Here is a 15,827-nt window from a genome sequence, read left to right as displayed (position 1 = left end):
TATATTTATTGCAATAATAAATCATTTACATGGAAGTGTTCATTTTTGCTGTGTTTGAAAAGATAGTATAAAAAGAAAATGATATAAAAAAAAGTATCTGTGAAAAAGTAAAACATATTTCTTAAGAACATTATATATTGTAATGAAATAGTTCAGAATATCTTTACAATTCTATTTTTGTAGTGTATATGTGTAATAATAAGAATCTCATGATACATTTTAAATATATAGTTGAACATTAAAGTGCTGGGATCCTTTTACAACCTTTTACTATGATATTCATTTCATAATTTTGTTTGAAATAAAAATTGTTTGTGTTTAAAGAAGTATTTATAGGTACTTTTATCAAATGCAATTCATCATACTATATTTTCGTATATCATACATATAGTGCTCTGTGTACAGTATGAATATCTTACTGATTAATTTTAAAAACTAAATGCCTCATAAATATTTGCTCCAAGTGTCTTAAGTTCGTTATTTGTTATAAGACGATGTAACAAATCGCTTTGAAAATCTTTTAATGTTGGTTTATCTGGTACTTGTCCATTTATAATTGGTATTATTTTAGCCATTGGCATAGATACCTTATTAATATTTATAAACGCATTTGAATCATACTTTGTGTTTATGCTAGTTTGACTCGATGTTCCTGGTACTGAAACACCATTCTGAATAGTTTTACCATTTTCTACTATAGGAGAAGCAATAAAGAATGCAGAAATGTGGTCCACTAGTAAACTAAATCCGCTTCTAATACTACTTTGTGTTAAATTTTGTACTTCTTCACTTTCTAGAAGATCCAATGTTTCATTGAATAATTTTAATAATATAGGTGTTTGTTCTTCCTCGCAATTTGATAATAGCATATATTCAGCAAGATTTTTTACAGGGTCTTTTGAACTGTCTGCAGAAAGAGAAGATGTTAAAGCCCAGTATATTTCTTCTATGTCTCTTAAAGTCAATTCTTCTTTCAAACAAATTGATGCTGTTATTTCTGCCACCTTGTCTTTTATGAGTAAACCCAATTTTTTAATTCCTTTGTATATAAAGTGACTTGAAAGTGACATATATTTTGTTTGTACAACATTTTCTGTTGTTGTACCATTAGAATTCTGAATATCCTTGTATACATGACCACCCATTACGTTAAATTGAATTCTTATTAAAGTTGCTAACATGGCATACGAATAAACTACTAAGGCAGATCTAGCAATTGCTAAAACTTTTAATTCATTCCAACATGTTACTTTATCAGGACAACCATTTCTAAGCTTATCTACAACAGCATTAGTATCCAAAACTTTTATTATAGAATCTTTTAAAGATGATGTAAGAGACATTATCATCTGACTGCATGTTCTTTCATTACATTCAAAATATTGACGTCGTTTTGATCTGTCCAGCATATCTTTTATTTCTTTCTCTTGCCATTCTCGAAGTCTACGTGCTGTATATCTGACAAAAATAACACCACCAACTACGATACCTCCCAATATAAACTTTCGTCTATGCCGGTTCACAAATCCACGAAGACTTGAAAACATTTTTTTTTACATAAATTGTATAAAATGTTGTTTACAAAATGTTATGTATCATAAATAGTAACAATATTTTTGCTCAATTAACTACGAAAATGTCTTAATCATGAAATAATTTATTGCACGTCCACTTCTGCAGGATTAGTTAAAACTGTATTTCTCAATCTATATGCAATAAAGTTACTTGTATCAATAAACCTCTCTACACAATTTACAATACAACTTCGATTAGTTGAACTCAAGGAACTACCAGGTGTTCCAATACAGAGTTGCCAGCAAATATCAGTTATGTTAAGTGTCAGTCTCTGAAAATAAAAAAATTACCTTTACATATATTTGCAATAATATATTGCAATTTCTTTTTCAAAATATTTTTGTATTTATAAATCAACTAACTAATCTCAATACTTAACATATAAAATTAACATACTGTTAAAAGACATTATTTTGGATATAATTTTATATTCAGTGCAAAAGAAAACAACTGTTGTTACATACAATATAAAAGTCAATGAGTATCCTGTTTATTCTTTACTTTCTAATGTTTGATGATAGATATTACTTTAAATATTCCTAATTCCGGAATTATATTAATTAAAAATTATTGTACGGAACATTAAAATGACTTAAAAGAGAAATATTTATTTATAAACTAACCTGAAATTGTTGATTTTTACTTTCTCGCTCAATGAAGGTTTGTAGTTGCTCGTCGACCGTACCTTTCGATCTTTGATCCTTCATAAACGTCATTCTTTAATTCTCACCGTACTTTTTTTTAAAGCTGAAATGATCGTATATGACCATTATACTATTATTATAATACCAAAACTTATTTTAATTTTCACTTACTAAGAAAATGAACTTAGTCAGGACAAATTAATAATAATAAATTAACAATAATAATAAAATTCAAGGTTAGTATTAAGTTTTGTATTTATGAATTTAAATTATTTGATAGAATCAGATAGAATCAAGAAAATGCAATTTATAATGTGACGGACTTCAGATGTGTGCCGTGCCAACTTCAGTCAGTTACTTCTAAAATCCGCTCATAGTCCACCGACTGAACGATTTTTAAAACTTACTTATAATTTAGAAGCCAGGAAGGATATTTAAATAAAACTAGTCTCAATTAATTCTTTAGGTTCCACATTTTTATTTGAACCTTCAAAAGTTCAAGAATTCTACCTAGAAGTCAACAAATTTATTTTTTTTAATTGCCACATATCAATTAGTTCTATCTTTTCACCGCTAGATGATGATAAGATACAATTGATTAAATCTTATACATATTTTTTAAATAGTATATTAGGTAATCTATTCATACATCCAATCAGTACTAAATCCCTTACAGATTATACAATGTTTTATTTATATATACGGTAAATTATAAATCTGATCTAACACCAAATCCAGGTCCTGGTGGTGGTGATGTCAATGATGTTAAACCAGATGCCGGATCTGCTGCAAATCTAGGAGAATTTTGTGGTCCTGGTGGCGGTCTTTTACCTTTTTTAAATGCATTTATTATAGCTGTAGCACTTTCAGGTGTTAAATCTTCCTGTAAGAGATACTGATATTACTTATATGTATTTTATGAACGTTCAATTTATTTTAAGGCATATCCTGGATTTAAAATCAAATTAGGATTATCTAGTTGGGGCTATGAAATATTTTTTAAAATTATACTTACATAGTAATCATCATTAACTTGAAACATTGGCGCATTAGCACAAGCACCAAGACATTCTACTTCAGAAATAGTAAATAGTTTATCTGCAGACATTTCTCCAACTTGACAATTTGTAGCTTTAATTACAGCTTCCACAATGGAATCGGAATCTCGTAACCAACATGGAGTACAGGTACAAATTTGTACATGATATTTTCCCATTGGTCTTCTATTGAACATTGTATAAAATGTTGCAACTTCATAGACTCGCATGCGAGGGACATTTAATATTTCCGCTACTTTGTGCATAGCAGAAATAGGTAACCATCCATGTTGACGTTGAGCCAGATCTAACAGAGGTATCATCGCACCACGTTTATGACCTTCAGGATAAATTTTTAAAAGAGCTGCGATGCGTTTCTTGTTTGCTTCATTGAATTCAAATGGTATATTTGGATTATCAACTTCACTATCTCTATGCTATTCAATATAAAATGAATTAGCATCGGTGTAAAACATTCATTAATTTCATATTTATATAATAATACATACAATAAATAACTGATCTGAGATGCGAATGGTTGAAGTATATAATCCTCTAGCGTTCTTGCAATTCTGTTTAGCCAAAAAAAGTAAATAAATAATACAAATTATTCAAAAGAATTTATTAGATGTCAGATAACTATACTTTGTGATCTGTGAAGTATTTAAAATACAATATGTTTAAAACAATGAAAAAAATTACATTACCTACTTGTTTCACAGAATGTTTTTATTTTTAGAAGAAAAAAGAAAACATTTTATCAATGTTAATTTTAATTTTATCATAAATTAGGATTCCGAATTTGAAAAAATTTGGACCATATAAATTGATATGTGCATATGGATAATAATATATTTTTCATAACAAGAATAGTATCAATAGCATAAATAAAACTAAAAATTATTTGACATTGGTTATTAAAATGCTTTTATATTTTTAAATAGTTACTTTAAACAAGTAAAGATAAGGAAAACTAATTTCATGATATCATTTTAAATGTATTTTATTACTGTAAAATATGCGGTAAATTTATATAAATAAACAAAATTATGTAAGATTATGAAAGAGGTTATGATACTAGGAATTAGGCTATACAGTATTAGGCTATATAAAACTTACGGCAAGAGTATGAATTATACGCAAAGGTAAAAACATGGTTTTAAGATTATTGTATATTTATTGTTAACAGTTGTTCGCTTCACTTTTTTGTTTCTGCGAAATAAATATTTAAATCGCAATTTGAGATAAATCACATTTCTTCGTTTAGAGCGTCACCTATTGGGTCGATTTAAAATTAAAAATTGCCATTTTCAAATTAGCGCTAATTTTAAATCATCACATGTGCATATACGTATATAATAAGTGAGAATAACAATTGTATTGTAGTTTGTATTAGAGTTAATATAAAACGTAAGAGAAATTGAACATGACAAAAACTAAAACATACATATAAAATAATTCAAATGAAATTATGAGAATTACTTATTACAATATTATGCAATTACTAATTAAGTTGTATTTGTGTTTCTAAATTAGACCAAAGGCTGACTTATAATTCGAATCAGAAGTATAAATTACTAAATAAAAATTACCACCTAATGACAAAATCTGCAATCACTTAGTTGCCAACCCAATAGAAATATTTGTCTTTCTACGATTTCACTTTTCTCCTAAGTACAAACGCGCTTTTCTTTGTTGACGTTAGATACATGTTATTTATCATTCCGTTTAGCAATTGCAAAGGTGCTTGTAACAAATTTAAACGAATAGCTCCATACTGTTCTTTCATCAATATTTTATTATGTATTTTTATTTAAAATTTTTGATAAATCCTATGTTTTGTTAATGTACAAATATACTCCTCGTCAAAAAGATAGCCCAGGTGTGCTATCTTTAATTTCTCAATGACGCGTGCAAAGTTTTTCGTCTGTAACGTATAATATCAAAACATTATGAGCTCGGGATATGCGGTTCGTTAAAAATAATTAAAAATATTATGAGGTTTAGTGTGTAACAAAAAAAATTGTTTTATTTTAAGGACGAAATGATAGTACACGTACAATAAGAAAATAATAATCAACATAAATTGTAACTAACAATAATTACTTATTAAACATATATACTTATTTAATAGGTACATCCCCCTTTATTTTCTGTTACTTCTATTGTACGGTTTGCTGTCGATTTATACAGTTTCTGGATAAAATTTTGACTTAACGTATCCCAATCGCGTACAATTGCATTTTTTAATTCTTGTACGTGTTGATACTGCTTTTCATTCGCGTATACGCCGTGAAGCGTGCAGGCTACGGCAAAATAGATATACTATTTTCATTAAAATAAGATTGGACCAATCTTGATGTGTGTACAGATGCATTATCTTGTTGAAAGATGTAATCAGGTCCAGAAATGCGTTCTACACGATTATTTATTTGTTCTTTGATTAAATTTATATATCGGACACTATTCATTCTCCCATCGATGAACTTGATACTTGTTTTGCCGAAATAACCGATGCCGGCCCAAACTATCACGCTGCCTCCTCCCATTTGTCGTCGAATTGCTGACATTGCCTCTTTTATTATGTTATGAAAATAATATTGGAAACCATCAGGACCATCCAAGTTGAATCTTTTTCGTCTGAAAATAGTACTGTTGAAAATGACAACGTGAGTTCGTGCTCGCCATCCATATGCAGATGCGTTAGTTACAAGAAATAGTAACTAGAAGATCTAGATACAATCGATAGATTTAATCGATAGGTTTAAGATGTTCTTTTGTTTTTATCCCGTCCATGTAAGAAAGTGTAATAAAGGTTTTTTTGGCTCAGAACGGTGTGATAGATTTATCCAAAGAATAAAATAATAGCTATTGTGATCCTACATTTGAATAAAGAAATAACAACAAGTACCCTTCTCCATTTCTTTTTCCAATGCATTCTTTCTTTTGCAAAGCGTAAACGTTCTTCTTTGTGTTTCGTTGTTAACGAAGGTTTCTTTTTCAATTTTAGCCTCTTAATATCTTTGCAGGCTAGTGGAACTTGACGAACACGTGAAACACTGGCACTAACACTAGATTTTTCCAGTATTCGCTTTGTTGTTAACTACGAGTTGGAAGCTACACCCAAAATTGCTCGCTTATCACGATCGGATAACGATGATGGCCGGCCGACCAGTACTCTTCTCTTTGCCATAGTCTTCAACACTTTTTAAGAAATTGTGTATTACTTTACGACTGATGACTATTGCTGTTTTAGTTCAAAAATTTGCTTTTTTTCAAACTCGTTTAATTTTTTTCCGCATTCCACATACTTACAAGTTTATATAATATTGTACTGTAATCTTTACTCGTTGATAGATCATGAACTACTGAGCAATTTCTAAACATACTAACAGAGTGTGTTGTCATTTCGTTCTTAAAATAAAACAATTTTTTTTGTTACACACTAAACCTCATAATATTTTTAATTATTTTTAACGAACCGCATATTCCGAGCTCATAATGTTTTGATATTATAAGTTACAGACGAAAAACTTTGCACGCGTCATTGAGAAATTAAAGATAGCACACCTGGGCTATCTTTTTGACGAGTAGTTTATATGTACAAGTGATGTTACACAGCCTCCTTTGCAACTGGACAAGTTACAGCCCTGATACGGTAGAAGATGGTATAGAATTTCAATAGGTAAAATTAAACGATTTCGGATGATATACGATCTTAGATTTAGTGTAACTGCCCATTCCGAAAGTGGATAGCATTTTGAATATTTAAAAATTACTTGCATTCTTGCAAATGGAACTATAAATTTTTTTATACGTACATTATATCAATTAATATATCGTTGCATTCACCATAAAAAAGTATTAACGTATTTAGATTGAATATTGATTAGTTTAAAGGATATTGTGACATTAATTGATTGATTTATTCTATCTAAATGATACATAAAAAATAACTTGGAAAATTATTTTGTTATATTAATTATATTATTATATTAAACCATTAATTAAATTAAATTAAATTACGATGCTTAATTTATTATACATATATAATGATAACATACATATAATATAATATAAATTATATATGTATACGTATATAAATACTATAAATATATAAATCATTATTAAATTATTATCCTCAGATAGGTTATTGTTAGATGTTTAGGTTATTTTTTCTGAAGTTTTTAAGGTCACTCTTAGTTGTTTTAATTTGATGGAATCTTACAATCTTTTTTCTTGAATTCTTTGCCGATTTTTCAGTGGTATGGAAAGACAAATCTAATAAGATTTATCGAAAAGGTCTTATTATCATTAAAACAGAATAAATGGTGAAAAAATATATTTTAAAGAAAAATTTGTAGAAGCTTATCTAAAGTGTGTTCAATTATTATACTTCCGGATATGTAATCTTAGTGAATATTTGTTGCCTCAAATCGATTTTCATCGTCATTCATAGATAGGTATACATATGTATGCATACATATTGAACAATAATCAGTTCTCTAGTGTCGTTAATAGATTTTCACAAATTTTGTCAACATGTTTCATAAGATCTAACAAATTTAATCTGTGACTAATCCAAGTATGCATTCGAATTCCTAACAGCATTTCTTTTCCAATGCTGTAGAAATTTAGTTTACTTTGTTTTGATTAGGATTTTTCAATAAAATAAGGATCAATAATTTTATTCTCGATTCATCGGCGATTAAATAGCACGTTGATGCTTCGCAAATACTGATAGAAATAATAATAGTATACCATCAGAGTATTATGTTTGTTCTCTATGATTCATGATTATAAATTATGACTACTTTTTCGAAAGATCCCAAACGTACTGATTCACATCCTCTTGATTCGAGAACTATTATAATGTATAATATATAGGAATAGTAGTAGATATGAAACATTTCAATATATACAAACGTTATGTGAGAGGTCAAACCAATTTGCTTTTAATAAAGATGTGCTTGTGTATGGCCAATACCTATGTATAGGACTGGTTTATGGATATGGCATCTTTTTTATTCATAGGGGAAACGAAATCTATGTATGGAGTTTATAGATTTATTTTGGAAAATTTGTGGGCATTATTACATAAATATATGTATGAATAAGAAAGGTAGAAATAAATCAATACAACAGGTCTATATCTTCCTTATGCATTGTATTTATTATTCATACAACTAATCACATTTATTACACCACAATACACAACGATACACTTAATAATTTAATCGAATCTAAATCGTAATCGTGGTACAACAGTAATCGATTAATAATGTAGAGGTATAAATAGCACACTTACTGTGATATCGTGTATATTCTACGATATACATACAACTGTAATCGGTATTCTTCCATCTACAATACTATCGCGCGGATCATTCTTAACTAAACGGTGCAGTTTTTGCTTTTAACACGCTCGAAGGAAATTGAACAACGGAACTAACAATAAGATCATCTTACTTCTACATATGCTGTAATTATTTTGTGTAATGACACCGAATGATCGTTAGTTCTCAACTGTTAATTTTTTGCAATCTGCCTTACAAATATATCTATATATGTATGTATATAAAGAACAAATTTTTGTTATCAATCGATGTTGCATCTTTATAAAAACGTCTTAATAAACCTAATTATTTGTTGCTACGAAATAGTTACGCGAAGTATTAAATCATCTTAACGTGTAAGGATAGTTTTCAGAATGCAAAAAATCAAGGTGTTACATCATTCTAATTTCTAAGTCTCTTATAAAAGGATTGGAAGATGTGTTCAAATCATTTCGAAGTGATAGAACAGAATTAAATATGCGTTTATACTATGCCTCATAATATTACAAAATTCGATCGGCCGTGACATCTTTAGCAATTTGATCGAGATATTATAATAAGCCACATCGATCGATCGATCTTCCTTGTAATGTAATACATCATCCTGTACGTATATCCCTTCTTTCTAACATTCAAATATATGTACTAATTTTGTGAATAGCTGATATATTCTTTACTTATACTAAAGCTATTTTACGTTGGTACATTTTATACACGTAATTATAGCATAGGCGACGGAAACAGTGAATCTTCGAAATAACGTCTCGCGAACAATGAGATTACAATAACTAAAGTATGATTCTCTTACAAAAATTCTCTTGCCGTTGATGTCGAACAGTGTCATTTCAATCGAATATTATTAGTCGTGTTCATTACTTTAATTTTTATTTACGTGACTCTTTTTTAGTCTTTTTATGATAGAAATCATAAATTTAGGAGAATAATCCAGTTTCTTTCAGATATACTTATAATATTTATTAAGGAAAACAAATAGAAAACATTTTTTTTCGTTTATGATACTTTCTATCAGAATGAAAATACATTTTAAGTGATTAAGTAATTAAAAAACAAATGATTAGAAAAATATTTCTCTATGTATCAAGCCTCGTAAAAAGGGTCACATAAACGAAGATTTAGAGTACGTATATCATCTTACGTCGGTTTTATATAAGTTCGCTATTACGATCACATGAACACATGCAGCGTTCGGTATTTATTTATATCGTAAGTACATTGATGCATCGTTGATTTTGATATATAAAACGATGCTTAATCATTCTCCAATCGAGGAGGCAAGATATTGTTATTACAAATCAGAATTATTTTCACAAATTTTTTAAATTGATATTTTATTCTAAATTATGCTACGGATGTTTTGCTTCGATTGGTTTTAATAATAACTAATGAAGAATTTCTCTCTAATATTTTGGAAGTGAATTTTCTTTTTACGTTTTTTACGTTTTCATGTTTAAAAATGATGAATCGTATGTTCCGTTTTACGAGACGGAATTTTTATAGCCGTGAATATTATAAACTAATCAAAGTTGATTGATCGATAGAGATCTTTTGTAAAGAGAATTTTCTCGATTTGAAATAGAAAACGCTAACAAGTATTGAAATAAACAAGTACATACAGAATGTCTTAAAAGTAATACATATATTGTATTCACTATCAAAATTTCAATTTTGATATGCATGATAATAAAAATGCATAGAAATGCCTGGTAAAATAAATTTTGCTAAACGTTAAGCTTGCAATTGATTGAAAGGTTGTTAATTAGGTAAAACTTTTAGTTTCGAATTTAAGAAAGGATGAATATCCAGCACCCTATATACATGTAGCTAATATAAATAAAATCATAGTTTAGGAAACGATTGAAAATATTTGTTGTTTATTTAAAAGATGTTGATAAGAAAATTAATTGTCGAATATTACAAATAAATTTTTTCGATATAGCTGATTTAAAAAACTTTTAAGGGAAATTATAAGATGTACGTGCCTGTCACTGTTAGGAACTTATTTGTTAAGCAGGACAATTATCATAAATCATTTTATTTAATGTACCTGTATATGTGAATGTTGTTATAATTAATTCCACTTAACGATAAAGTTTCCCATTTCATTTGTAAAGTTTCCACAGTTGGGTTATTTTTTATTGTCGAAGTATACACGAATAACATGCAGGGAAAACAAGTTTTAAAATTCGGAAGAACAATTGATTATGTTCATGTTATGTAAAATTATAAAAGGAAATTTCTCATTACTAATATACACATACCCTTTTGTACGAAATTTCATATTAAAGCGCATTAAATATACGTTAATTAAGTAAATACCGTTTCCCTTTATGTCTTGTCAAATTTTATGACGACAACAAGGTTAATTTTAATCATCGTAACATTTGAAGCTACGACAATTCTTTTTGCAGCAAGTAGTAACCGATCATTCGATGAATAGTTATTTTCACACATTTCGAGCTTAGCCTCTATATTTCTTCGATAATCGTTACTACTATTATTATCACTACTGATACTAATAATAATACTAATAATAATATCAACTAGAAAAGAATCTTAATAATTTATATAGAAAATGTACAAGAAAATCTACATTCAACGTACGCGTATATCTTTATAAATGTGATCGATTTGTGATAACCGAATGAGAGAAGAATAAATAAATTAAAAAAGAAGGTTATACTATATGAGAAAAATGGGAAGTCTGAGAGCGGGGAAAAGACCATGTACAATGTACAACGTTGTAAAATCTTATTGTTAGTCTAATTGGTGGCATAACTGCAATAAGAGAGATGAAATATCACTTTGGACGAACGATTTGTAAACCCAAAGAGTTTGATGTACATGACATAAAGAATCTTTTGGGCAAAACACCATGTGTCCACATTTTTGTCAATAATAAAACTCAACAGAATTTATAATATGTATACATACATGTCATCAAATAAAAGGAAAATAAGGTAGTAAAAACTTGTTTATCTGAATTCACGTATATAAATATTGGCAAATTGCAGGCAGTGTTTGTGCACAAATATTGTGTACATTTCCAATTATTATGTAAATTATACATATAATAATATTGTGTATTGTTATTTAATTGAATATATTGTGTTTGTATAATAATTTACTTTACGTAATTTGCATATTATAGAAATACAAGGTACAATAGAATGTACTATAGCACATATTTGTTGTATAGCTATACGTACTCGTATATGAGTGTTTTATAAGCTAAGAAAGGATGATAGAAACTTTGATTTTAGTTAGATTATACACATCCTAAGAATTAGAGAAACAAGTTTTTGTTACTTATGTATATATATATATATAGTTTATTAATTGATAAACAGATTTCCCAATTGCATGAAATGAATGCGTTCTTTCTATTTATTGACACAACTTTAATTAAAGTAATAGAAAAAATGAAAGTATTACGAATTTACTAATAAAATCATTATACCGCATTATTATTCTTTTGATTACGCGTGTCAATATTGCATATTCTTCGCATTCGTAGTGTATCTGTATTATATATAACAAACTATAAAAATGACATATTTGTACGAAATGGTGGTTACGACTGATATGCATATAATTCTAATTTACTACCGAATACTGCACATTTGATTCATTTTATTAATACATTTAACGGCATACAACATTCGTATCGATTTGTTTCGCACATTTTGAGCAAAATGTTAAATTTGGGACTAAAAACGTTAGGTTTTAAGAAAGATAAAGTATATACGTTGTCTGATATTCAAATTGCAACGTAGCGTAGTAAAAATCAATTTACAAATTATAATTTGTAAAACGTAACTTCCTTTATTGTAAGTTATAGTGCGATCTCAATTTCTCCTGGTTTATAATATAAATTGAATAGAAAAAAATATAAATTATAAAATTCATAGAAAATGTATACATATATCGATATAAGTGTCTAACTAAGTCTAATTTAATACAAAATATTGCATTTTTGGTTGGATGAAATGCATGTGAGAAATGTTGTTGTTGCAATATATGTATACACAATTTTTCCAAATTTCTAGAAAATTGTTGCATATTCTACAATACTTTGTAAAATAATAGAAATCTCTAATTAGATATACATACTTCACGTGTTTTATTACCTAAATTATTTAAAAAGTTATAAAAAATACATACAGAGATGCGTATATATATTTACCTACTATCTCTCAAACATGTGAGAAACATGTACATATTTCCATATAGACCAGATATAGCAAATTTTAGAACATGCCAACTAGAATCCTAAGCTCAAAAAAAATATGTCACCGAGACTGTTACATTTATCAAATTTACAGCTTTATGTATAAAAGTTGTATAACGTAATATACAAAAGTTATAAACTCTTAGAAGTAAGTTAACGTGTATTTGGAATTATTTGTCAGAAAAATCAACAAAAATAACCAAAACATTAACGAATAAAATTAAGTTATCAAATAAACCGTTTATCATTTTATTCTATATAGATTTTTCTTTCTATATTGATGATCCTTGACGTAAACAATTTATTAGCTTTGATAAATTAAAAGTCTCTGTATGCAATATAAAACCAACTTACGCTCTGTTCACGTGTATTTGGGTTCTCACTTGCACTTCATTTCGTTTGAGTTTCTTTGTTACTTATCATTAATCTTAGGACGTCGTCGAGTATTTTTATTTCGTTCGAGAAGTAAGTATGCGAGAGTACATACAGCTATTGGCAGTTTTGAAAATGAATGTGCATCCTTTTCTACGTACATATACGAGTAAAGTTTTAACTTCTGTTTCTCAATCTCTCTGGTTCGTTCATTTTCTTTTATTCCATCTTTTTCTTCTCCGCTGCTTGCTCTATCTTCCCAATCTTTCTCCGTCTAATTTTCCTTGGTGTGATGCAAATTAGTTCAATGGCACGATTTTGCCCTCCGCTGGAAGCGTCGCATTCGACGATGCCACTCGTCGCGCCATTCGATCACAATCGACCTCTGCGTCACTGTCAGCCCACCTTGACCTCCGCCATCGCTTTCTTGACCAAGAATCAAGTACGATCTGGAAATTTCAATGGTCTAACTAAAAAATCAATTCGTTATTGTTTATCATCCCCTAACTCTTTATAACTAAAATTTCATTTGCTTAGTAGGTGTATAAGAGAGAAAAAATACAAATTAAAATGCAATTCATTAGGTTATACTTTCTTGGTTTAATCGACATAAATAGATCATTTGATATTCAGGATAGTGAGATAGTGTAAATATTAATACGATGCAACAGTACATAGTCATAAAACGAAATAAAATTAAAAGATTAAACATATGGATGCACATAGCTTTACAAATGGTTAACTTGCCTCGGTATATTATATTTGCCGGATTCTTTCATCTCCGATATATTATTTAAATATTTTTGTAAATTCTTGATCCATCGATATTTTATTCTATCCCAGCCCTTTTTAAATTAAGATATTTATATTGTAATAATTTTATCAAGTATGTGAAATTGCTTCTATTTTTAGCAAGAACCTTCAGCATTACCGTTTTAAATAATGATCTGATTAAGTTGTATAATTCGATGTAAAAAGTATGAATAAAGAAAGTATAGAATCCAATCTTCGAAAGTTAATTTATTAATTTTGTTTACATCACATATATACTTTCTTGTTCCTTATCACAATATTTTATGCTTTTTTCGCGGTAATTATTTTAAGATATTTTTTTAGAAAATACGCTTATTAAGATATTATTGAAGGATTTCTTTAAAATAAAAGTTTTGGTTCATTGGAAACTTTAGATATGTATCAAATAATTTACCTGTTTGGCTTGATTTTCGGGCATCTACAGGCTAAGTCGGCCGAGTGTACGTAAAGAAACACGTCACCACGACGAATCCTCGAGTTTGAAGATTTTTTATAAATAAAGTCAACATTTAAGGTGAAACGTATCCAAACTGAACCGGACACGCTTGTTCCTGCTGGAGAGCCATCGTTCTTTTTGTGTCTATCTGTTATCCTACCCAGAATAGCTGAAAGAAAAAATATGGGGTAATCTCTTAGTTCTACCTTTTTTTTATGATTTACCGTATTTACATATTTTACAAGTTTAAAAAGGTATAACGTTTTCTAATTTATACATTTCGTTAAGTACGATCTCTTGCTTAACACGATACATAAGGAATTAAAAAGATTTACTCCATTTACGGTTACATCATTGACGTACACGGGTAAACCAATATCGTTCATGATGCAATGAATTTAAGTTACATTACGCCATATGCAGTAATACTACTTGTCATTTCATTTGTGACCGGAAATCAAGAAATATCGTCACTTTACTGCTGGTTGCATAGCAAATGAATCACGAAGGAGTATGATAACAATAAATTCTGTTAATTTTACCGGCGAACTTAAATAATTATGTTTGCTAAATGCTACATTATGCCTAAAGGAGAGAAAATAGATGATGCAAAGAATGTATAAATAATATAAGAATTTGTCTATATTCTGATAAGAATTTTTTATTGAAACTGAAAAAATTGCTTGTTTTTTTAATAAGCACGTAAAATGAGGATATTTATATTATGAGAAAGAAATAATGGTAATATCTATGTATCATTTTTTACTTTAAACAGAATTTTAAAAATTCTTAGAATTATTTTTTGTAGTGACACATAATCTACCCTAATTGCATACTTACCATAATCTCTTTTGCAATATTTGTTCAGATTCAATCTTTTAGTGCTAGCTCGACATTTTCCACATTGATCTATAACAAACAACATAAGAAATTGCTTATAGACAATATACAAGAATTTATATACGAGAATATGCAAAATATTTTTAGCTAATGTATTGTTTTCTCTACATACATAATTATAAAACGTTTCATATATAGACAGATTTTTGCCACATTTCACACGTTTATTTCTGTTTGCATTTTCATTAGATTTTCAATTGCATCTCGATTAATAACATATCCCCTTATTAAATGGCAAGAAGCAACAGTTGTCCCTCTTGAGAACCGGGAAAGGACCTAATCGATCTTGCTAATCATCGACTAATAGCTTTAACGAATACAAACTTATGGACACATATACACAATATAAACTTATGGAGGATATTATTAACTAGGCTCTGATGTTTTTTGTGATCTCAGCATATTATATCTAAACTTCAAGGTAGATTTTCATAATCTCAACCTAGAAAGCAATATAAAGTCATT

At 28.5% G+C, this 15,827-nt stretch overlaps 3 protein-coding genes across 4 annotated transcripts in view; all 3 read right to left on the bottom strand.

Annotated features, from left to right (window-relative positions):
* Window positions 1-340: 340 nt before the first annotated feature.
* Pex3 (peroxisomal biogenesis factor 3) lies at window positions 341-1,695 on the bottom strand. Its single transcript, XM_069114733.1, has one exon. The coding sequence runs from the start codon at window positions 1,545-1,547 to the stop codon at window positions 429-431; it is 1,119 nt and encodes a 372-aa protein (XP_068970834.1). The 5' UTR covers window positions 1,548-1,695; the 3' UTR covers window positions 341-428.
* Window positions 1,696-2,673: 978 nt separating this feature from the next.
* On the bottom strand, window positions 2,674-4,551 carry ND-24 (NADH dehydrogenase ubiquinone). 2 transcript variants are annotated; one of them, XM_069114734.1, is made up of 4 exons: window positions 4,376-4,551; window positions 3,766-3,828; window positions 3,235-3,693; window positions 2,674-3,114 (listed from the first exon to the last, which is right to left on the bottom strand). In XM_069114734.1, exons 1-4 carry the CDS (start codon window positions 4,409-4,411, stop codon window positions 2,929-2,931), a joined length of 744 nt encoding a protein of 247 aa, XP_068970835.1. In that variant the 5' UTR covers window positions 4,412-4,551; the 3' UTR covers window positions 2,674-2,928. The 2 variants fall into 2 exon arrangements, with proteins under 2 accessions (XP_068970835.1, XP_068970836.1); XM_069114735.1 differs by having other exon boundaries at window positions 2,674-3,102; window positions 4,376-4,550.
* Window positions 4,552-9,501: 4,950 nt separating this feature from the next.
* LOC138181184 (netrin-1) overlaps window positions 9,502-15,827 on the bottom strand; it is a 111,298-nt gene continuing 104,972 nt past the window's right edge. The window contains exons 5-7 of the mRNA XM_069115840.1: window positions 15,303-15,371; window positions 14,421-14,631; window positions 9,502-13,662 (exon numbers count right to left, since the gene is read on the bottom strand). Of these exons, the coding sequence (XP_068971941.1) occupies window positions 13,518-13,662; window positions 14,421-14,631; window positions 15,303-15,371 (425 nt within the window). The 3' untranslated portion in view covers window positions 9,502-13,517. The remainder of the gene's footprint in view (window positions 13,663-14,420; window positions 14,632-15,302; window positions 15,372-15,827) is intronic.

Source organism: Bombus flavifrons, chromosome 6, assembly GCF_040668555.2.
Source record: "Bombus flavifrons isolate JBK064 chromosome 6, iyBomFlav1_principal, whole genome shotgun sequence".
NCBI lineage: Eukaryota > Metazoa > Arthropoda > Insecta > Hymenoptera > Apidae > Bombus > Bombus flavifrons.
Note: the sequence above shows the minus strand (reverse complement) of the source record. Positions and strands in the feature narration are given on the sequence as shown.

What these genes read in the sequence shown, in the direction of transcription:
- ND-24 (XM_069114734.1), bottom strand. Translation starts at nt 4,411, where the DNA reads ATGTTTTTACCTTTGCGTATAATTCATACTCTTGCC. An exon ending in GTATAATTCATACTCTTGCC is followed by an intron (nt 3,829 to 4,375) that starts GTAAGTTTTATA and finishes TTGGCTAAACAG; the next exon opens with AATTGCAAGAACGCTAGAGG. An exon ending in TCTCAGATCAGTTATTTATT is followed by an intron (nt 3,694 to 3,765) that starts GTATGTATTATT and finishes TATATTGAATAG; the next exon opens with CATAGAGATAGTGAAGTTGA.
- Pex3 (XM_069114733.1), bottom strand. Translation starts at nt 1,547, where the DNA reads ATGTTTTCAAGTCTTCGTGGATTTGTGAACCGGCATAGACGAAAGTTT.